At 45.6% G+C, this 22,911-nt stretch overlaps 1 protein-coding gene and 1 long non-coding RNA gene across 4 annotated transcripts in view; both read right to left on the bottom strand.

The window, feature by feature from the left end:
* Window positions 1-11,693, bottom strand: part of VPS13D (vacuolar protein sorting 13 homolog D) — a 256,274-nt gene extending 244,581 nt beyond the window's left edge. For all 3 annotated transcript variants that reach the window (XM_020281677.2, XM_075994141.1, XM_075994149.1), the window contains exons 1-3: window positions 11,603-11,693; window positions 8,168-8,334; window positions 3,051-3,128 (exon numbers count right to left, since the gene is read on the bottom strand). In XM_020281677.2, coding sequence (XP_020137266.2) covers window positions 3,051-3,128; window positions 8,168-8,264 — 175 coding nt within the window. In that variant the 5' untranslated portion in view covers window positions 8,265-8,334; window positions 11,603-11,693. The remainder of the gene's footprint in view (window positions 1-3,050; window positions 3,129-8,167; window positions 8,335-11,602) is intronic.
* Window positions 11,694-13,153: 1,460 nt separating this feature from the next.
* Window positions 13,154-15,581, bottom strand: LOC105882695 (uncharacterized). The gene is made up of 4 exons (XR_012923224.1): window positions 14,961-15,581; window positions 14,584-14,730; window positions 13,824-14,245; window positions 13,154-13,708 (listed from the first exon to the last, which is right to left on the bottom strand). It is a non-coding gene; the product is annotated as an uncharacterized LOC105882695 (long non-coding RNA).
* Window positions 15,582-22,911: the final 7,330 nt, after the last annotated feature.

The raw sequence follows: 22,911 nt of genomic DNA, 5'->3' as shown, positions 1-22,911 counted from the left end.
AGTGTTGGAGGTGGGGCCTGGTGGGAGGTGTTTGGATCATGGGGGAAGATCTCTCACAAATGGCTAGCTAGAGTTCTCACTACTAGAGCTGGCTGTTTAAAAAAGCCTGGCACTGTCTTCTCTCTCTCCCTCTCTTCTCTCATGATGTGACAGGCCTCCTCCTCCTTCACGTTCTGCCTTGATTGGAAGCTCCCGGAAGCCCTCACCAGAAGCAGATGCTGGTGCCATGGTTCTTGTACAGGCTGCAGAATCATGAGCCAAACAAACCTCTTTTCTTTATAAATTACCCACCCTCAGATATTCCATTATAGCAGTGCAAAATGGAGTAACACAAATGGTAACACTCATTTCCTGAGTTCTTCCATTTCTAGCCAAGCCTCCTAGAATACATGCTTTCTTTAAATTCAATTTATAAGGCTGGGCACGGTGGCTCACGCCTGTAATCCTAGCACCTTGGGAGGCTGAGGAGGGCGGATCGTTCAAGGTCAGGAGTTCAAAACCAGCATGAGCAAGAGCAAGACCCCATCTCTACTATAAATAAAAAGAAATTAATTGGCCAACAAATATATATAGAAAAAATTAGCTGCGCATGGTGGCACATGCCTGTAGTCCCAGCTACTCGGGAGGCTGAGGCAGGAGGATCACTTGAGCCCAGGAGTTTGAGGTTGCTGTGAGCTAGGCTGACGCCACGGCACTCACTCTAGCCTGGGCAACAAAGCGAGACTCTGTCTCAAAAAAAAAAAAAAATTCAATTTATAAGAGGCAAATCACCATTCTAGGAATAACACATAAGCATAAGAACATAAGAACCGTCCTAATGGGTTGCTCAAAGATCTACCAGCTCAACTAATATTCTACCTGTGAAACATACCATATGTTATCAAGGTGCAATCATTACCCTCTAAGATCTAGAATTTAAGTGGGACCAATCTGTTATCTTTAAGATTAAAAAAATCGCACTCACTCTAGCCTGGGCAACAAAGCGAGACTCTGTCTCAAAAAAAAATAAATAAATAAAATAAAATAAGATAAAAAAATCAACAATGATATTTTTAATGACAACACCAAATGATCCATTAAGTAATCTATTAATAGTAACAAATTAAGAAATTTTACAATAATGAAAAATTTGGATTTTATCTAAAAAATGAAAATAAGTTTATATTTAATAAAATTTATATAAAACCATATGCAAACTTTCACAAATAATTTTAATTATAATTAGTGCACAGTTGCACTTCACGTTAAGGATGTATATCATTCTGATAGCTCTATGACAAGCAAAATATAATTTCTCTTATACTTTACTTACATTTTGCAGAAAATAAGGTCATTTTTGCAAATGCAAAAGGCAAAAAAAAGTCATTTTCACAAAAATATTAGAAAACTTCATCAATTTTTCCCAAGAGCATCTAAATCCTTTGATACCAAAATAATGCTGTCTTAGAAGTAGCCACAATGTTGTGATTCTTCAGGGTTTCTTTCAGACTCTAGAATTTGTCAGTGTCTTTGCTTGTGATTTTGGCAATTCACCCATCACTTGAACTGACTTTAAGAAAGCCTCAATCTTTTGAAAGAGTTCCATTCTATTTCACCTAGTAATCAATTTGCACTATACTTGCATTTTATTGTAATATAAGCACCCAAAATAAAGGGAAGACTGCCATCAACAAGCTATTGTTGAATGATGAGAGGTATCTGAATAGGGAATAATTTTACAAGAGTCATTCATTAGTGACTATTTTTATTTGGTAATGTATTTCCTTACCCAAGCTGGTACCTCCAGAAGTCCTTTAACTGCTAACAACTATTGGGTGTGCCAGGCACTGTTCTAACTTTTTTTTTTTTTTTTTTGAGATAGAGTCTTGCTCTGTTGCCCCAGGTAGAGTACAGTATCATCATCAGAGCTCACTGCAACCTCAAACTCCTGGGCTCAAAGGGTCCTCCTGCCTCAGCCTCCCAGGTAGCTGGGATTACAGGTGTGCACCACCATGCCCAACTAAGTTTTCTGTTTTTTGTAGAGACCAGGTCTCACTCTTGCACAGGCTGGTCTCAAACTCCTGAGCTCAAGCAATCCTCCTGTATCAGCCTCCCAGAATGCTAGGATTACAGGTGCGAGCCACCGCACGTGGCCTGTTCAGAGTAACTTTAATGTATTAATTCATGTATTCCTCTCTGCCTGTTCGGAATAATTTTATTGTATTAATTCATGTATTCCTCTCAACAATCCTATGATATAGATACTATTATTATTTCATCTTAAAGGAAGCACACACAGACTTGCCTAGGTCACATGGCCAGAAAATGGCAGAAATAGAATATAAACCCAAGCATACTATTTCAGATCCCACCTCTGTAAGCTAACTCTCTATAATACCTATAATGAATTCTCTTAGAATAAGAATGCCCTGTACCTAGAATAGAGGTTCTCACACTTTAGTAAACATAAGAATCACCTGGGGTGCTTATTAAAACACAGGTTCAATAATACTCCCTCAAGCTGGGCACGTTGGCTCACACCTGTAATCTTAGCACTCTGGGAGGCTGAGGCGGGAGGATTGCTTGAGCTCAGGAGTTCGAGACCAGCCTGAGCAAGAGTGAGACCCTGTCCCTACTATAAATAGAAAGAAATTAGCCAAACAACTAAAAAAAAAAATAGAAAAAATTAGCCAGGCACGGTGGTGCATGCCTATAGTACCAGCTACCTGGGAGGCTGAGGCAGGGGCATCCCTTGAGCCCAGGAGTCTGAGGTTGCTGTGAGCTAGGCTGACACCATGGCACTCTAGCCAGGGCAAGAGAGTGAGACTCTGTCTCAAAAATAATAATAATAATAATACTCTCTCAGAGATTCTGATTCAGTAAGTCTGGGGGCCACCTGACCTCCTGACCACCCCAAAGATACGAGTGGCCCAGAGACCATACTTTAAGACTGATCAAAACTCTAATACTTCTTATCCATCCTCTTCCTTGTCAAACAGATAAAAACTCCAGGGCTCTCAGTTTCACGTTACAAACAAAGACTCAAAACTTTCTACCTTTCCTTTACATACCAGCTTTGACTTCAAATGGTAATTCCAGTTCTTTCAAGGCATCTTTCTTTAATGGCAAGTTTTCTAATTCAACAGCACCTACAAATGAAAAGAACATCATGAAATATCCATCCAACAAATACAGTGGGTGCCTATGTGTGTAAAGCATTGAAGGTTAATGGGAAAGTTTTATATCTAGACTAGAGCTATAAAAGGTCACAGTGGTGCTACCACCAGCCCATTTGTGTTATCTACACTAATTTCCTGACCACCCACTCTAACATATAAATGACAGCTGAAGCATGAAGCATTTAGGCAAGGATCTAACTTTTTTTGTAACGAGCCAGATAGCAAATGTTTAGGCCTAGGTGATGTCTATTGCATATTGTCTTTTTTTTTTTAACAAGTCTTTAAAAATGTAAAAGCCATTCTTAGCCTGCAGACTAAATCTGGCAAGCTGGCCAGTGTGTAGACCCCTAGATCAAGCTAATATTCACCAAAAGGACATCAACATCTGTCTTACCAAGGATGAAATGCAAGCTCTCGAGCCCCACCTCCATCCCTACTAGATCAGAATCTTGAGGAATGATACACAGTAATCTATAATTTTTAACAAGCCTCTCCCACCTTCACCCCTCTACACACCAAAAAAAAAAAAAGAGTGCAAGGCACACTACATTCCAAAGTCCATGGTTTAGTTAATAAAACTGGTCATTAAAAGGATTTACACTTTTTCTTCTGGAGAGACCACCTCTGCATGTTCTACTTTGCACCTCTACTTGTAGGTGCAATAACGGCTCAGAAAGCAAAGAAATGAAATGGACCACCACTGAAAGTCCTTTTCAGATCCAGCTTTTATGATGACTTAAACCCAAAAGTACATAGACAAGAGGACAGCTAGATCTCTCACTCTCCCAGCTATGCAAGTCATTCATTCACACATATATACTGAGCCCTATTCTGTAGTAGGCACTGTGCTAGCCACTGGGAACATAAAAGAAAAGGTAGGTTCCTATCCCCAAATTGCTGGGTAAAGAGCCATCATTTTACAAAATTGTTTGCACAACACAAGATAATTTCTGAACCATTTAAATCTGTCTGAGATATACATTTTCAAGAACAGGGAGCATAGACAACAACCATTAACTGGTTAAGAAAGGCAGACAAGTCTCTTATTCCAAAGGCAAAATAATCCAAGAAACTCAATTATTTTTCTTTTAAATGAGTATTCAGGATTTGTGGATTATTGGCTTCTAAAGAATTCAAATCTAGTAACTTGGTAGGTTCTGGACAAATGCAGTTAGCTCATTTTTTCTATTTTTGCAGAATATTTGTCCATGTGGGGCCCCACATATCTTACAACTAACTAAAAGGAAAAGACAACCCCAGACAACTCCCCACTTCCACATTTGAGGAGAAAATAATCATGTGGAAAAAAATCATGAAACATTTTCCTTAGTTGAAATTGACTTAAAGGGGGCAAGTGTACAGTTTCTTCTTTTGAAGGGCATCAATTGCACCTGGAACCGCCTTATCTTTCAATATTCAAATCTGTCACAAAGGCAGGTGGGCCCTGGGTTTCCTTTGCTGCTGTACAGCCTTGGGGAAGTGGAAGGAATTACAGGCAACTCACACCACGAAAAGTTACAGATGCTGAAGTAAGTGCAGAGAGTAAAGGAGAAGGTCTAGAAAGATGAGGAAATAGAGGAAAGAATAAGAAGCAACAACAGCCTGCAGCAAGCCAAAAGCAAAGGAATCAGGCAAAACAACACAGCCATGATTCCGACTGAAGGTTTCCTAATCCTCTACCCACTCAAATATGTACCCACAACTGGCCCTGCTGGGAAAGGTCCCTCTAAAGAGCCTGGCAGCAAAGCACTCAAAGTAGGTGGGTACTTTATAAATGATGTTGTTAACTTATTTCCAGACAGACAATTTACAGGCTTATTCATAGATGTCTCATCCAAAAACTCCTCATCTCAGGTTAGCAAGAAATCTACTCACTAAAGCTAGGGGTGAATTTAGAGGTAGGTAGGTTTTCAGTCATCTCTAATCACTACTGAATTCTCTTCCCTCTGCTCCAGGTTGTTATTTAAGGGGCCAACCTGAGGTTCAAAGCTTCTAAAAAGAAAAAGGCAGGGAATTGAAGTTTGGGATCGCAAACACACAGATACGCACACAGAACAAAGTTCAGACTCCCTGACATGGCACTGGATGTCTCTTCTACCTTCTGGCCCCAAACCATTCCAAATATGCGCTGCAAGTTTTCTGCCTCTGCTCACAGGCTTCATTCTACCTGGAATGTGGTGAACCACCTTGTGCCACCTATTGAAATCCTGTTGAGATCCACTCAAAAGCTACCTCCATAACAGCTTTCCCAGAGTACTACAGACAGAATGAATGGCTCTCCTGTTCTGTGCTCCACTGCATATGCCTGTATCTCCAGCATAACAATTGAACATACACTGCCTTGTGCTACCATATACTGTGTCTCCCCAACAGGTTACCAGCTCTCTAAGGGCAGGGACTATAGTGGTGGAGGTGGAGTAATAACAGCAGCAGCTATCATTTACTGAGGTCTTACTATGTGCCAGACACTTCATATACCTTATCTCATTTCATCCTCACAACAAAACAAGGATACATTAGTTTCTCAATTTTTGAAATGAGAAAAATGAGGCTTAGAGGACAAGCAATTTGCTTAAAAATCAGAGGGGTAAGTGGGAGCACTAGAGTTCATACCAGATCTGTCTGATCTCGGGCAGCAAGTGAGAGAGGGAAAGTGGGTGAAGAGGCTTTGGTAAACCGCCACAGTCATAGACAGCTTATAGGTGGAGAAACCAGGGTTCAACCCTACACATGAGCATATAATCTACTGCCTCCCTTTTTGTATCATTCCATAACACAGAGTCTTGACCAAAGCAGGTGCTCGATAAATGTTTGTTGAATGACTGTATGAGAGAAATCCTAACACAAGTGCTATCTCTGTCCTTCAACTACTTGTATGTTACTTTGCAAGTTATTACTGTCAAAATAGCATGTGTGCACAATCTACCCTTGAAGTCCAACCTACCAGCCAATCATATGTTGATGATCGTGAAGAAGGATGATGATGATAACTAACATTGACTGAAAGCCTACTACTATATGCCAAGAACAGCTCTAAGCTCTTTAACCCACATTAATTTTAGTCCTTAGAATGTTATGAGATAGTTAACATTATCTCTAATTTACAAAAAGGGAGACTGAAGCATAAAGAAATTGAGTAATTTGTCCAAATTACTGGTAAAGGGAATAAACCTACAGTCTGGTTACAAAATCAATACTCTTGACCACTATCTTTCAGTCTCCTCTGCATCTCCCAACACATGTAGGACAGTAAATATCTACAGATGGACTGAAATAACACTCTCATTCCTGTCTAGTACCCTCCACACCCACACGTGGTTAACCGTGTCATCGAGATGAACAAACAGTGTTAGCTTCCTTACAAAGCCATTCTCTCAGGGCACTGTAATGCTGCCACGATTTTTCTGGCCAAGCACTGCAGTGTGCACTGGATTCATAAGTATGTGATACTGCACTAACACCAGTTATGAAAGGAAAGCATTTTTCTATTCTGCAGAGAAACATTCCTCAAATTCCACAGGTTCATTAAAAGTCACAGAGAATGGCCAGGCAAGTGGCTCACACCTATAATCCTATCACTATGGAGGCCAAGGCGGGAGGATCACTTGAGCTCAGGAGTTCAAGACCAACCTGAGCAAGAGCGAGACCTCACCTCTACTAAAAACAGAAAAATTAGCCAGGCATTGAGGCTGAGGCAGGAGGATCCCTTGAACCCAGGAGTGTGAAGTTGCAGTGAGCTACAATGACACCCTCTCTACCCGAGGTGACAGTGAGACCCTGTCTCAAAAAAGGAAAAAAAAAGAAATTTAACTCCCCTTCTCACTCTTCTCTTCATATTCTAAAAAAAAAAAATTTTACTTTTTTAAAAAGTCATAGAGAATAATGATTTTGTTTCATTTTTCCTCTTCCCTGACAGACTGGCCACTTTCACTTTCCACTTAGCTGCTCCCTCCTAAGGATAGGAGGAAAAGCAGGAGAAGAATAGGAAAGAACTCACTTCTGTCTCTAGTTAAAGGAAGGGAGTGAAGAATGGTAACTGGGATAGCTCCCATAGCCTATTGCTGCCACAAGTGTTTGGTCAGAAACACTTGGAAAGCAACACATTTTAAAGAACAAGTGAACCACTGGTACCCTATTCTCAGACTATGCAAACATCTGTATCACTGCTTTCTCTACTAACCTGTCCTGGTCTACCTGCCAAAACTCATACCCCGGAAGGTGAGGTTTTCACTGTATTTGAGCTTTCCTTTCAATTTCTATGATTTCACATGCTTGCAGACTAACTTTGCCTTCTTTCTCTACAGATATTAAAGAGAATTTAAATTAAAACATGGAAAAGGAGAAAGTGCAGTTTTCCTATCCCGGTGCCAAATCAGGGATTGCATTTACTAAGCACATACCTATAAAGGCTAAAATATCTTAAGCTTTCAGTCCTTTACTGCTAAGCAAGAAAAGGCCTCACAAATTCTGTTGAAGACCTCACAGTACTATAGTTTAAAACGTCTATTGGGTGTTTATTGTATGCCAGCAAGCTAGGATCTTTAAATGCTAGACCATGTGATCCTTAAGCAACCCTGTGAAAGTACATTACCTCTTTTTCTAAAAAAAATTCTGAGGCTCAGAATTTCAATATTAGCTATCGTTCACATAGCTAGTAAGTGACAAAACAATATTTGAAACCAAAGTCACTGTCACTTCATCGTGGCTGCCTCCATAAAGCTTCATGAAGCTAAAAAATTAGGGCAAAGCACAGGCACCGGTATTATAGATTGTTTTGGTTTTAATATTTAATAGTTACCCGAAATCTACAGCAATACAGCTACATACTTAAGTTACCCTGCAATAATCATCAGGGTCATATGGGAGAACATATTATCTTTTTACACATATTTAGTAAAAAGCCATCTGGGTATTAGGTTTTATGATTCTCAATAAAACATAAAATATATAAAAAACAGAAATGCCACCTGCAAAGCAATACTTTACCAAAGAGAAATGCATGTACTCACCTTTGAGAAGTGCCACTGAGAGTTGGTCAGTGTTCAGGTTATTGACATATTTCCCCAGATAGGTATTGAGAACCCAGGCTACCAGACCTTCCAACATGACTATATCCTCAGGAAAAGGTTTTAAAAATCATGGATCATTTTTCTCTCTCTCATGGTCACAGAAGAATCTATGAAAGAAAAAAATGGAAATCAACAGAAAAACTGGATGATTTTCCAAGCTGATTTCCTACTCTGCCTGCCTGAAGGTAGACAAATAGAAAAAAAAAAAATTTAAAAGACGGTAAGAATCTCTATAAATTGTCCCCATCAGTAATTGAAGGGCCAAACCAATACCTCTACATTTTGATGCAGCTGCAAGGAATAGTCACTCATAAATTTACCAAAAATTACCTACAATTCAAAGTTGTGTATCTTTTTTATTTAACTGCACATTAAACTGCTTGCTTATAGTGATTTACCTTGGGATTAGTTTGCCCTGATCAGAGGTTCTCATATGGGCATGATTTGACAATGTCTAGAGATATCTTTGATTATCAAGACTTAGGGGCTGCTACTGGCATCTGTGAGTAGAGACCATGGAAACTACTACCTACAATACACAAGACAGCCCCCACAGCAAAGATCAGCCAATCCACATGTAAACAGGGCAAATGTTAAGAAATCCTACCCTAGATTAAGGCCAAAATGCCCTAAGAGAGTGTATGAATGAAATTCACAGTCTCCAATGGTCCTAATTAAGGCTGCCCTAATTAAATTTTGCAAATTTATTCATGAGGATCATTCATAAAATAACATAAATGGAAGGAGAAGGCAGCATTTTATCACTACTCTTGTAAGTCTTGGAACTTCATTTCTGGTACCTGGGCACCACATGATGCTAATACAATGAACAACCTTAGTCAATAATTACAAACTCTAGAAATCCTCTGGTGCCAGCTACAGTATTTAGATTCAGTACCTACTACTGCCCGTTCTAATAACTGATGTTTATATTGTTATCATAAGTTATCATAATAACTTATGTTCATATTACAAAAAAATTAATTTTAATATTACAAAAAGTTAAGAGGGAAATTGAGACAAAAGTTTAAATGGGTTCTCAGATTGCTCAGCTAGTAGAGCCCAAATCTTGCTCTGATTCACCCACACTGGTCATCAGCCAACGTGCTGGGCACAACGGATTTGCTATGGCATGCATCCCACTGGGAACCAACCTACTTTCAGGATCCTTTCCAAATACTTTGCCCCACCTCTACTGCTTCATCTTAGTGCCAGAAGATACACTTATTCCAACTGAAAGGCTGCTGCTACTGAATCACAACCCAAAGCACAAAGTCCCTTTAAGAGTTAATTCCATCTCCCAGAAAGACTGGCTTTTGTCAACACTATCTTGCACTTTCAGACAAGATTTATTTTTATTTGTCAACAGAGACAGTAGAAAGAAAAAAAAAATGGCATTCAGTAAAATACTTGCCTAACTGCCTAATTTCTTTCCAAAGATATGTTTTGTTATGTTTTGTTTTGTTGAGACAGAGTCTCATTGTGTTGCCCTATAGAGTGCAGTGGCATCATCATAGCTCACAACAACCTCAAACTCCTGGGCTCAAGCGATCCTCTTCAGCCTCCTGAGTAGCTGGGACTACAGGTGCATGCTACAGTGCTAGGCTAGTTTTTTTATTTTGTATAGAGACAGGGGTCTTCCTTTTGCTCAGGCTGGTCTCAAACTCCGGAACTCAAGCGATCCTGCCACATAAGCCTCCGAGAGTGCTAGGATTACAGGCGTGAGCCACTGCGCCTGGCCCAAAGATATGTTTTAAGGCCCAAAGATAAGTTTACAGTTATGTAAAACTAGGAATCTGCTAGGGATTATTGGGTACATTTGTTACAAGAACAAATTTTTAAAAATAAAAAATGCTTAACAGTCTAAATAAAAGATACATTTCTCTACTGTAACTTTAAACAAGTAAATCTGTGAAAATAAAATGTGAAATTCACTAGTCTAGTCTCACTATGTGAACTCCAAACACACTCAGGCAAGGTGCCAAAGTCAGAGTACTCATTATTTTTGGAGTTATTGCCACTAATTTTGGCCCTAAATGCCAACTCTCTCTGAAGTGCCAACTACAAACGTTCTCCAAATAAAGAGAAACAACCAGTCAGTTTGTAAACAAGTTCAGGCTCTACCCTAATTTCCCTGAAGGTAAAAGAAGGCGAAACACAGATTTAAAAAAAAAACATGAGTGATTAGCACTGTAAAACGCCCTGGTCAGTAAATTAACCCAAACCAGAAAGCATCCATTAGCTCTGCTAAGCACTGGAACCGGGCTTGAAGCCACTTCAAGGATTCCCTTAAGGAATCCGGTGTCAGGAAGGGCCGCCAGACTGGCCAGAATCCCAAAGTGTTTACACTCTGGTCTATCGGGGCTTCTAGACAGCTGCCTGGCACTAACCCCCACCTGGCCTCCCCTACCCGGTGGGGCAAGAGACAGTGGGGATCCTGCTCAGCCCACCAGCGGGCAGACAGCCGGGTATGACCTTGAGCCAGGCCCCTCCCACGAGGAGCGGCCAGACCTGGGAATAGGAAGGACCGGCCGCTGTACCCGGGCGTAGCTCCTCAGGGCGGTCGGGCCGAATGCACCCCGCCGTCAGGGAGCTCTGAGACAGGGGGCCGGGGGCGGGAGTCAGGCCGGCGGCTCCACGGGAGAGAGAGCCCAGAAGGCGAGGCTCCCACAGCCCTCCTGCCACTCCCTCAGCTCTCAGAACCCTAACCCCACCTCCAAGGAACGGAGACCCACCACCCCTTAGCTCAATTCCCGGGGGGAATGCCCCGAGGGTCCCACACCTGGGAGGAAGGTCTCGGCACCCTGGGATCCAAGAGATAAATACAGGTTTTAGGCCTGACGTCTCCACCCCAAAGCGTGACCTCGGGTAGCTGGCTAAAGGGAGTACTTAAGACACCCTGGAGAACTGACTGGCGCCCCATTCCTGGGTGTAACGTGGGGGTCCCGCGCAGAGACCGAGACTCAGGTGGACAGACGCAGACTGACACCCCTCAATCCCAGGGCGCCAGGCTGCTGGGACCCTGGAAAGAGTGGCGGGGTCTCAGACTCCCCAGGACATGGACGCCAGGGTCCCCGTGGCTCAGCCAGCCCCGACCCTGTTCCTGGGGAGCCCGCGGGGGCTCAGACGCAGAGAGGCCCCGTGAGGGGGACAGGCTCGGAGTCCTCGGGGGCGCGGACGCCCCCAGGGCTCCCCGGAGGGGCTCAGGTGGTGGGCCGGACGCTGGGGTCCCCGGGCTTCCAGCGCCGCGCTCCCCGAGGGTGGGCCCCGGACCCCAAGTCTGAGGCGGAGCCCGAGCGGCCGACCGCGGGTCCGCGCCAGCCCTGTGGTCCCCGGTGCTGCCCGCCGCCCGGCGCGGCCCCGCTCGGCCCCTACCTGTCGGTGCCCCGGGCCGCCCGCCTTCGCCCGGCACTGCGCGGCGCTTCCTCCCCGCCGCTCCTCAATGGCGCAGACAAGCGGCGCTCAGGCCCGCCCGGACCCGACCAATCGAGCGGGCGGCGCGCCAGCGCCTGGCCAGCCGAGCGCCGAGTCATCGAGGAGGCGCCCCCTGGCGCCGACGGCCGCTCCTGCAGGGCTGCGGGCTTCTCCAGAGTTGGCGGATGCTGTGGCCTATTTTGCAGGCGGGAAAACTGAGTCCCACGGGAGGCAGGGCCACATATGACCCTGGCTCAGAGAGTATGGGAACCTAGGATTCTTCTTCCTAGAACGTCCCGCCTTCCATCCACGGGAAGGTGCAACTGATCTTCCATCTGGTCCCCCCACAGTCCACTCTCCCCTTAGCAGCCGCATCAATCAGTAGACCATGCCTTTCCCTAGCGAGGCAAGGGGATCGCTGGAGCCCAGGAGTTGGAGGCTGCAGTGAGCTATGATCACCCCACGGCTCTCTAGCCCAGGGACAAAGGGAGACTCTGTCTTAAAAAAAAAAAAAAAGAAATGAACTTCACTTTAATTTTTTTTTAATCCAGTATGTCCAAAATAGTATCATCTCAACATGTAGGCAACAGAAAAAATTATTGAGATACATTAGGGTTTTTTTTTTTTACAGTAACTTCTTGGAATTCGGGTATGTTTCACACTTACAGCACATCTCAATGGGAACTAGCCACATTCTGAGTCCCCAATAGTCTCATGTGGCCAATGGCTACAGAATAGCTCTGGCTATTCATATAGCTGATTCCTTGCTTCCGATGTTCCACCTTAGACTGGACTTTTCCCTATCTAAAGCTCCATTATCCATTACTTAGTTGTATTTTTTTCATAGAACCTAGATTATCTTTGTTTATACATATGTTGCCATCTTTCCCTCTCTGAAAGTGCCATGAAAGCAGAGATTTTATTTTTTTCACAAATGTTTCAACAACTAGACATTGCCTAGGAAAAAAAAGACTCAATAAGTATGTTATAAATGAACAAACGGACTCCTCATTCTTGTATTATCACAAGTAGGGCAAGAGGAACACCTCAGGCTCATATATAGTCAGTAGATGCAGGAAGCAGGATGGCAAGGTTGCAAGAGCGTATTTATCATAATAATTATCAACCCTCATAATGCTGAGCTAATGAGGGTGACTGTGAGCTGACTCACTCCTAACCAAGGCCTGGGTTCCTGGTAGGTGGGATCAACCCCTCAGAATCTCCATGCTGGGTCTCCTCCGGGGCTGAAGTTTGAAACTAAAACCCCAAACTCCACAGATAGAAGGCATAAGGCAGCCCGCGCTTTGGAGCAAAATGATCTCAAAGTCAAAATCATGCAGCACAGACACCTGGCTGTACCTGGTGACGTCATTAATAGTGCAGATGCCAGGGCACCATTTATTCAACCATTGTTACCTCCGTTTCCCATAAATGTAAACATCCATTTACCATCCAGCAATCTCACTCCTAAGTATCACCCAAGAGAAATTAAAACATATGCCCACACCATGATTTACACAAGAATGCCCTGTGGCAGCTTTATTCATCACAGCCCAAAAAAAGAAAATAATCAAAATGTCCAAAATAATCGAATGTCCAAAATATTCAAAATGAGTGGATACACAAACTGCAGTAGATGCACACACAGTGGAACACTACTCACCAATAAAAAGGAACAAGCTACTGATACAGGCATTATCTGGGAGGAACTTCAAAAGTATTAGCTATGTGAAAATAAACCAGACCACAAGACCACATGCTGTAATGATTCTATTTCTATGAAATTTCAGAAAAGAAAAAACTACAAAGGCAGCAAGCAGGTCAGAGGTTGCCAAGGGACAAGGGTGTACGCAGGGCATTGACTAGGAAGGGGCAGGAGGGAAATTTTGGAGTGATGTAACTGTTCTTTATCTTGATGGTTGTCATGGTCACAAAGCTGTATACAGTTGTCAAAAGTCATTGAACTATATACTTGTTAGGCAGGGATCAAATCTTCAGGTTGCAAATACAGGCCAGGAGCGTAGTTCCTAGGGGTGGAGACTCTGGGAGACCAATCAGGGGAAGGGACTGCAAGAAAATATAGAACACCTGACCATCATGTATATCAATCACCTGGTCACATCCCCTCCCTGCCCCAGCCCCCCTAAGGCCACCCTGGACCAGGCCAATAAAAGGGAACCACCTGGGAGACTTTAACATCTTTCTTCACTCGTGGAGACTGACTCGTCTGGGACATACCCTCGCTTTGTATAGCTCCCTTCTTTTCTGCAGTAAAAGCCATTTGTGTGAAATTGCTTCCTGTCCGTGGTCACTCCATTACATCAGCCCCACTTGTGAATTTTCCAAGCAAGGAGCCAAAGATCCAGAACAACAGTCTGCCAAGAGGTCACACCTGACAGGGCTGAAGGTCCACGTCCTCTGTAGCTACTTCCAGCTGAACAGGGATGATGTTTCCCCAGGCTCGATGACCTATTTTACAAGCGACATGCAGGTGGAAGTCACTTGTGGCCTTACACAGAGGCTCCACGGCTAGCGGTATTATCTTGTTCAGGTATGGAGTGTAATCCCCAAGCTCGCATAAGCTTCACATGGAACTGTTGAAGCCTTGAAAACACACAAACTTAATGAGAAGGTTAAAATGCACGGGCCAAATATTAATAGAAGGACAATGGCCACTAAAGGTCCCAGAAATGGTAACAACCAGGTCATACTTGGTAATAGTGAAAAAAAGTTGCAGTAAGATGAAGAAAAATGAAATCGTAATGAAAATATGAAAATAATGGGTGCTGGAAAATAGGAAAATGCAGTAGTACACCCATGCGGCACAACAGATATATCTAATATGCAGAGGATTCTAGCAAAGGCTATCATAAGACCAGGAAATATATGTAGGGATTTTTACTATCTGTGGTGGCATAACCCATGAGGCTTAATGATTTCACCTTTTTGAAGAGAATCTTTAATGCTCCAGTTGGTTTGCACTTGCAGGTGTCTGTCGTCTCAGCATCCTTGCCGGTGTTGGACTCTGGGCACGTCCCGGTTTAGCTCTTGAGATGTGTACACAGCTCTCATTCCCTTCAGTTTGACTCCTGTGGGGGTAAAAAATCCTTCCACATGGGCTCTGATTGGCAGGTCCCCTTTCTTTCCAATCTTTAAGAAGGGCCCAGCCCCTGGTTATATGGGGGAAGTGATTTTTCCCTTCCTGTGGACCAGGCAAGACGTGTTGCCCGTAGTCCAACAATGCCCGTTGTACTTTCCCCAGATCTGTGAGGTGTTCTAGCAGATAACCAGCCTCCACTCATTCCCTGAGAACTTGTACCTGGAATGGTCGGCCAGAGAAGATTTCAAGAGGACGGAGTCTTAGTGTCCCTCTGGGAGAGACACGGATCCGCATCAAAGCAACAGGAAGATGTTGGACCCAATCTGGCTTACTCTCGGGACACAGCACAATTCCATGTTCTCCTGGGGCTGCCGGAATGAGCGTGGCCGGATTTAAGGCTGCACAGGTTTCCAGGGTAACGTCTGGGTATTCTATCAAGAGGAGCTGATATCGTGACACCAGGCTGTCGGACAGCCAACTCGGTCCATGTTTGGTTAAAAGAGGAGCCAGATCGGCTGGGCGCGGTGGCTCACGCCTGTAATCCTAGCACTCTGGGAGGCCGAGGCGGGCGGATTGCTCGAGGTCGGGAGTTCGAAACCAGCCTGAGCGAGACCCCCGTCTCTACTAAAAATAGAAAGAAATTAATTGACCAACTAAAAGTATATATACAAAAAATTAGCCGGGCATGGTGGCGCATGCCTGTAGTCCCAGCTACTTGGGAGGCTGAGGCAGGAGGATCGCTTGAGCCCAGGAGTTTGAGGTTGCTGTGAGCTAGGCTGACACCATGGCACTCACTCTAGCCTGGGCAACAAAAGTGAGACTCTGTCTCAAAAAAAAAAAAAAAAAAAAAAGAGGAGCCAGATCATGTAGTGCCCGAACCTTGAGAGCCCTGGAATGGACCAACTCTTGAGCTTCCTCTACCAGGAGAGCCGAGGCAGCCAGTACTCTCGAACGATGGGGCCAGCCTCTGGCTACAGGGTCTAAATTTTTAGAAAATATCCTACCAGTTGCAATTCCCCTCCAAACTCTTGTACCAAAACTCCCATAGCCTCTTTCTTTTCCTTATCAACATATAATACAAAGGGTTTGTCTAAGTTCTGTATTCCTAAGGCCAGCACATGGGTTAAGGCTTGTTTTAAGTCTTGAAAGGCTTCTTGTTCTTTCCCCACACCATGACTTCACTCTCGCCCCCTTTTGACTGGGGTGAGGGGAGTCCCACAAGATCAGGACTGGCATGTAGCAGGATAGGATTGCCACAATGCCATCTCCTGAGTCCTAGGATCTTAACAAAAAGGACAGGAGTTCCAGTCCAGGGTTTACACCATATTTGCACTACTCACCACATCTCAGCAGACTCTGGAAAGCAAGGAGACCTGAAGAACATGTGACAAGCCACCACCAGTAAACACACACACATACACACACACACTCCAGCACCTTACCTTTGAAGAAGAGAGATTCCTGGGTTTCGACACCAAGTGTCAGGTCCGTTCTCTTGGCGGACTGTTGTCCTGGTTCTTTGGCTCCTTGCTTGGAAAATTCACAAGCAGGGCCAGTGACAGAGTGACATACAAACAGCTTTTATCGCAGAAAAAAAGGGAGCCATACAAAGGGAGAGTACCTTACGGTCAGTCTCCACAAGTGGAGAAAGATGTTAAGGTCGCCCAGGTGGTTGGTTTCCTTTTATTGGCCTGGTCTGGGGGAGGGCTAGGGGGGATGTAACCAGGTGATTGCTATACTTGATGATCAGGTGTCCTGCGGTTTCCTGCAGTCCCTTTCTCTGATTGGTCTCCCCCCACCTTCTCCACCCCTAGGAACCGCCCTCCTGGCCTGCCACCTGCAAATTTGGTCCCTAACACAGTTAAAATTGATAAGTTACATTGTTTATAAATGATTGCTTACATACCAGCAGGGCAGGAGAGATGCACAATATGCAAAATCAATGTAGGACACAGAGTAAAGCATGTGGTGACTATGGAGAAGTAAGACAGGGAGGAGGGATATATAATTTTAGATAGGAGGCCAGGAAAGGCCTCGGTGAGAAGACTTGGCCCCAGGGGGTTCTGATTCAGTGAGTCTGCAGGGGGAACCCAGCCCCCCAAGGTAGTGAGTTTGGAAATGCATAGCCAGCTCAAAGCCTTCTTTGTTCAGAAGGACAACCTGAGCACTCAAAAGGGAGGGACTTACTTAAAGTCACACAAAAAGTGCATGAGACAATCCGGGACTCTGGCGAAGCCTGGAAGCCTGGAGCCCTCTCTAAAACGCAGTCAGAACTTCCTGCTCTAGCCACTGCCCTGAGCAGTGGCTTCAACTGTTACAACAAAAGTTAAACCTGTGGTGGGGGAATCCGGTCCTGTTTACAGTTTAGGGGACAAAGAAACCAAATGCTAGGCTGGCTGAGGGGAAGGAAGGAGTTTTGGTCTTAGGGAAGTTCCTACCTTGGTCTCCATCCATGCCGTAGCCCTGGAAGCTGTAGGCTGTATCTTTTGTTATATTTAGTCTTTTTTTAAAAAAGTTTTTAACTGCCAAATAATAATTGTAGATATTTAAGGGGTACAATGCAATGTTTCCATACATGTTTACAATGTGTCATGATGAAATCAGGCTAATTAACAAATCCATCACCTCAAGTACTTATTTTTTTGTGATGAAAATATTTAACATCTATGTTTTCAGCAACTTTGAGATACAAGATGCATTGTTATTTATTATAGTCACCATTCCGTGCAATAGAGCAAGCGCTATAGCTTATTCCTCCTGTCTCACTGAAACTCTGCACCCTGTGATCCACATCCCCAGGTTTCCAACACAAGAGTTTCTAAAATTCTTGCAATCTCTGGAGTGATAAGAGTGTCTTTTTGTGCGTTCATGAGACAGGACTGGTGGCTGAAAGCCCATGGATAGCTTCAGAATGGGGGCAGTTTGCCAGAGGCAGCAACCATGTGATTAGAGCTTTGGAACTCACTCTCAATCTCTCTCTCTCTCTCTCTTTCTCTCTCTCTCTCTCAGCCCGCCCCCCAACATCCTCCGACCTCCAGGGAGGGCTGGAGATTGGTTCAATCACCGATCAATCATGCCTACATACTACAACCTCCATAAAACCCTAAAGGTTCAGGGAGCCTCCATGGGTGCTGGAAAGGTGGCTCACCCAGAGAGGACATGGCAGCTCCGAGCCCCACCCACACCCAACACGTTGGCTTAGGCACCTCTTCTGTTAGTTGCATTCTTTATAATAAACCAGTAAACAAAAGCAAAGTGTTTCTCTGAGTTCTGTGAGCCACTATAGCAAATTATCAACCCTAAAGAGGTCGTGGGAGCCCCCTGATTTGCAGCTGGTCAGTGAAAAGTATGAGTGGCCTGGACTTGTGATGGGCATGTGGAGTGAGGGCTGTCTTGTGGGGCTGGGGCCTTACCTTGTGGGATCTGCCACTAATTCCAGGTAGATCACGTCAGAATGGAATCGAATTGTAGTGTTAACGGAAAAAAAGGCCAAACTCTGTAAAATAATTTTAAAAAGATTTACTCTGAGCCAAATGTGAGGATCATGACCAGGAGCCATACTCAAGAAGCCCAGAGCTGGGCACGGTGGCTCACACCTGTAATCCTAGCACTCTGGGAGGCTGAGGCGGGCAGATTGCTCGAGGTCAGGAGTTCAAAACCAGCCTGAGCAAGAGCGAGACCCCCGTCTCTACTATAAATAGAAAGAAATTCATTGGCCAACTAATATATAGAGAAAAAATTAGCCGGGCATGGTGGCGCATGCCTGTAGTCCCAGCTACTCTGGAGGCTGAGGCAGTAGGATTGCTTGAACCCAGGAGTTTGAGGTTGCTGTGAGCTAGGCTGACTCCATTGCATTCACTCTAGCCTGGGCAACAAAGCAAGACTCTGTCTCAAAAAAAAAAAAAAATAAAGAAGCCTAGAGCAAGTAGACTCAATGTGGCTGAGTTACAGTTTGGTTTTATACATTTTGGGGAGACAGGGATTACAGGTGAAGTTATAAATAAATCAATACGTGGGAGGCATACATTGGTTTGGCCCCAAAAGGTGGGCTATCTCGAGGAGGGGCTTACAGGTTATAGGTGGGTTTAAAGAATCTTTGGCTTATAATTGGTTAAAGACATGAAGCTTTGTCTAAAGGCTTGGAATGTTTTAACATAAAAGGAGCTGTTTATCAGAGATAAGTCACCAGACATAGATTTGTTGTGTAAATTGAGGATCTGCAGGTTTGTCTTGCAAAGCCTTAAGCCTGTTAATGGGTTACAAAGGATGTCCCGGGGAAGGGAGGGGGGCATGACGAGGAATGTCTGACCTCCCTCCTCCTGGCAGGCAATTTAGGATATTCCTTTGGCCACTAGGGGGTCCATTCAGTCAGCCAGTTGGGGGTGAGCCTTAAAATGTTATTTTAGTTCACAGTAGGAGTCCACCCAGTTGATGTCTAGAGAACTGGAGAATTGCTAGAGCTTGGGAAACCCACAATTTGGAGTCAGAAGTATTGTGTGAGTATAAGGAAAGGAGTTTGCTTTCTTTTTAGTTGCAGACAGGAAATGAGGAGCTGCCACCTACTTGGATACACATTGGCAAGTTGGCAAGTTTTCTGGGACAGGCAGATCTGAGAGGCCCTGCTCAGCCCTCCGCCATCAGGTCCCTCCCCACCTGGCCTGCTGTATCAGCCTCCAGAATCTTCTGATCCACTCGGTGCAGACAGGTAACCAAAGCTCCTGCGGAAGTGTTTCTTTGGGCCCGTATAATGGTTTAAAGTCATTGGAATTAGAGACAACGTTGAAAAAACTGGAGATTACACGTGAAAGTGTGTCTTTGGAGCTTCTCTAGAAAAACAGAAGGTTTGGCCACTGTGGAAACTGCATGTGTCCTGTGCCTGGCCCCGTTCTCAGCACTTGGGCACTATGTGACTGAGGAAAATAGACAAAGCTCTGCCGCACTGAAGTTTGTGTTCTAGCAGGAGACCAAGCCAGTAAGATATGCAAAGATATCTGTGATATTTGAGAACCTGATAAAGTACCATAAGAGCTCCATGGGGAGCAGGAGGGATCCCAGGGGTGGGAAGTTCGAATTTTAACTATGAATTAATTTAATTGGGTTTCGAAGGCTTTTTACCTACCAGAGCGGCACTCTGCAAAAGAAATAGAATGCCAGCCAAATACATAATTTAAAATCTTCTAGTAGCCAAATCACAGGGTAAAAAGAAACGAGTGAAATGAATGTTAATATTTTATTTAGCCTAACATATCCAAAATGTCATTTCAAATGTAATCAATATGAAGTTACTAATGAGATTGTTACATATAGATTTTTGCACTAAGTCTTCCATATTCAGTATTTTGCATTGAGATGTATCTTACACCTTTCAGTTCGGAACTAGCCACGTTTCGGGGCCTCAACACCCACATGTGCCTGGAGTCTCTTGTGAAAATGCAGACAGCTGGGGCAGGGGCGGTACTGTCACCCTGCGCGGGAAACAGAGGCCAGGCCCTCATCTTAGAGATGGACATTCTCAGCCCCAGAGAGGGACGGCAGCTGCTCAAAGTTCACAGGCAAAATAGTGAAGGACCTAAGGCACCACCTAGTCTTTAGGTTTGTCCCAAGCAACTGCTCAGCCCAACGCCCCCACCTTTCCAAGGTGCTGTTCTGGGGTTAGTTTCTGAGTAAGGAGCTCAATGCCAGGCCCAGAGAGAACTTCCCCTTTAAATCCAGGCTCGGTTGACTTCCCTGTGAAATTCTACCGAGCTGGTTATCTGGAGCCTCCCACAGTACACAGACTGTCTACCCACTGCCGAGATAAGTATCGAAGCCAGCCCAGCCAGCCCTGCCAGCCTCAGCGTCCTCCTCTGCAAAGCAGGACTCGTGGGTACCTTGCCTATCTCTCGGGCAGTTGCCTTACACAAGCTGTTTCCAAACTGTGAGACCAGGCACTGCTACGGCACCTCCCACACTGCGTGGCTTGGCCACCCTCCCTAATCTCATATCCCATCCCACCTGGTAATCCCATGGCTGTCCCACTGTCCCCTCACCAAGGTACCTGCTTAAATGCCAGTGTCTCGAGACAACTTTCTCAATCCAGATAAGGAGAGGGAGGCAGAGAAGTTCATTCACTTGCCTGAGGTCACACAAACAGGAAGTGGTACAGCCAGGATTCCCACCTGGGTGGGTGGTGCAGCCGGGATTCACACCTGGGCAGGTAGGCTTCCAGGAGTGCTAGTCTGTCAGAGTGCTCCATGATGATGACGAGTTTGAGCACTAGATGAAGAAGGATCAAAAAGACATACCTTGGGCCAGGCGCGGTGGCTCACGCCTGTATCCTAGCACTCTGGGAGGCCGAGGCAGGAGGATTGCTCAAGGTCAGGAGTTCAAAACCAGCCTGAGCAAGACCCCATCTCTACTAAACATAGAAATAAATTAATTGGCCAACTAAAAATATATATACAAAAAATTAGCCAGGCATGGTGGCGCATGCCTGTAGTCCCAGCTACTCGGGAGGCTGAGGCAGTAGCATTGCTTGAGCCCAGGAGTTTGAGGTTGCTGTGAGCTAGGCTGATGCCACAGCACTCACTCTAGCCTGGGCAACAAAGCAAGACTCTGTCTCAAAAAAAAAGACATACCTCATGCCTGTAATCCTAGCACTCTGGGTGGCGGAGGCGGGAGGATTGCTCAAGGTCAGGAGTTCGAAACTAGCCAGAGCAAGAGCGAGACCCCGTCTCTACTAAAAATAGAAAGAAATTAATTGGACAACTAAAAATATATAGAAAAAATTAGCCAGGCATGGTGGCACGTGCCTGTAGTCTCAGCTACTCGGGAGGCTGAGGCAGGAGGATTGCCTGAGCCCAGGAGTTTGAGGTTGCTGTGAGCAAGGCTGATGCCACGGCTCTCTAGCCCGGGTGACAGAGTGAGACTCTGTCTCAAAAAAAAAAAAAAAAAGACATTCCCTCCCCACCCAAGCTGGCCCTGGCTCAGCCAAACCACTTATTCTGTCCTGGTTGAAGAAAAGAAATAGGCGGGAGGGGCTGCACCTGGCCATGTTGGCTGGTCACCATGTCAGGCATGTCAGGCAGGTGGCCAGCCTCGGTTGCTCCAAATTTACCGCCTCACACGGGCCTGTGTAGTGTCTCGTCTGTCTCCACAGGTTGGCGGTGAGCACTGGGGAGCAGCAAGCCCTGGATCTGGGCACAGCTGGGTCCCTTGGGCTTTGCACTAGTGGATGCTCAATGTCTAGGGGAGGAAGGGGCCAAAGAACACGGAGGACAGCTGCCTCTCCTCCCCAGCCGCAAGTCAATTCCCTGCCCCAGAAGGGAGCTTGTTGTGGTTTCCATGAGCCAGAGCTCAGCTCATTTTTTTCATACATTAACACCCCCAGGGCTGGGGGGGGGGTGGCGGCAATGTTGGTGCTATTATTATTCCCATTGTGTAGATAGGGAAACCGAACCTGGGATTCGAACTTGCTGCAACTCCAGCACCTGCGGCCTGGTTGTTCAGGGAACGCGCCGTGAGTGAATGGCCCAGCTGCCCGAGCTGCAGTGGCCAGGAAACAGACGGCACAGGCAAGCGGAAGGAAGGGGCTTTTGCAGAGGAGAGGGCAGCATTCAGAGAGCCAGGGAGCACTCGGGAGGAACACTGTGGGGAAGCTACAGGGGCAACACGGTGCAGGAGGGAGAAGCCACCAGAAGGGGCATGGGGAGGAGGGAACACAGGCTCAGCCCTGCTTTCCTCCAGCCTCCCGCTAGTGCCCTTCCATGGTCAGACCCTGCTGGAAGCCCCAGAGCAAGGGGTCCAGGGAGGGCGCGTGCACAGGGCAGCCTCCCAGTGCACAGAGCTGGGCAGAGAGGAACCGGAGGGGCAGACGGAGAATAATCAGCACATCGCTGGTCTCTCTGCCTCTAACCTGCCCTCCCCAGCGGCCCCCCAAGGCAGCCAGGGCAAGGGGGCTTTGGGAGAACCCCCACCTCCTGGCAAGCAGTCCCCACAGCCGCCCTCCCCAGCCTCTTCTGTCCCTGGCAGCCGGAGACATCTTTCCAAAAGACAAGTCTGACCGTGTCTCCCCATGGGTGAAATCTCTCCAGTGCGTCCTTTTTGGCACGGTTCCACTTTAGCAGGACAGTGGCCGCCCTTTGGCCAGGGCAGGCTGGCTCCTCCCTTACTCTGCAGGCCCCTACTCCCA

This window comes from Microcebus murinus, chromosome 2, assembly GCF_040939455.1.
Source record: "Microcebus murinus isolate Inina chromosome 2, M.murinus_Inina_mat1.0, whole genome shotgun sequence".
Lineage (NCBI taxonomy): Eukaryota > Metazoa > Chordata > Mammalia > Primates > Cheirogaleidae > Microcebus > Microcebus murinus.
This window is presented reverse-complemented; position numbering and strand designations above follow the sequence as displayed.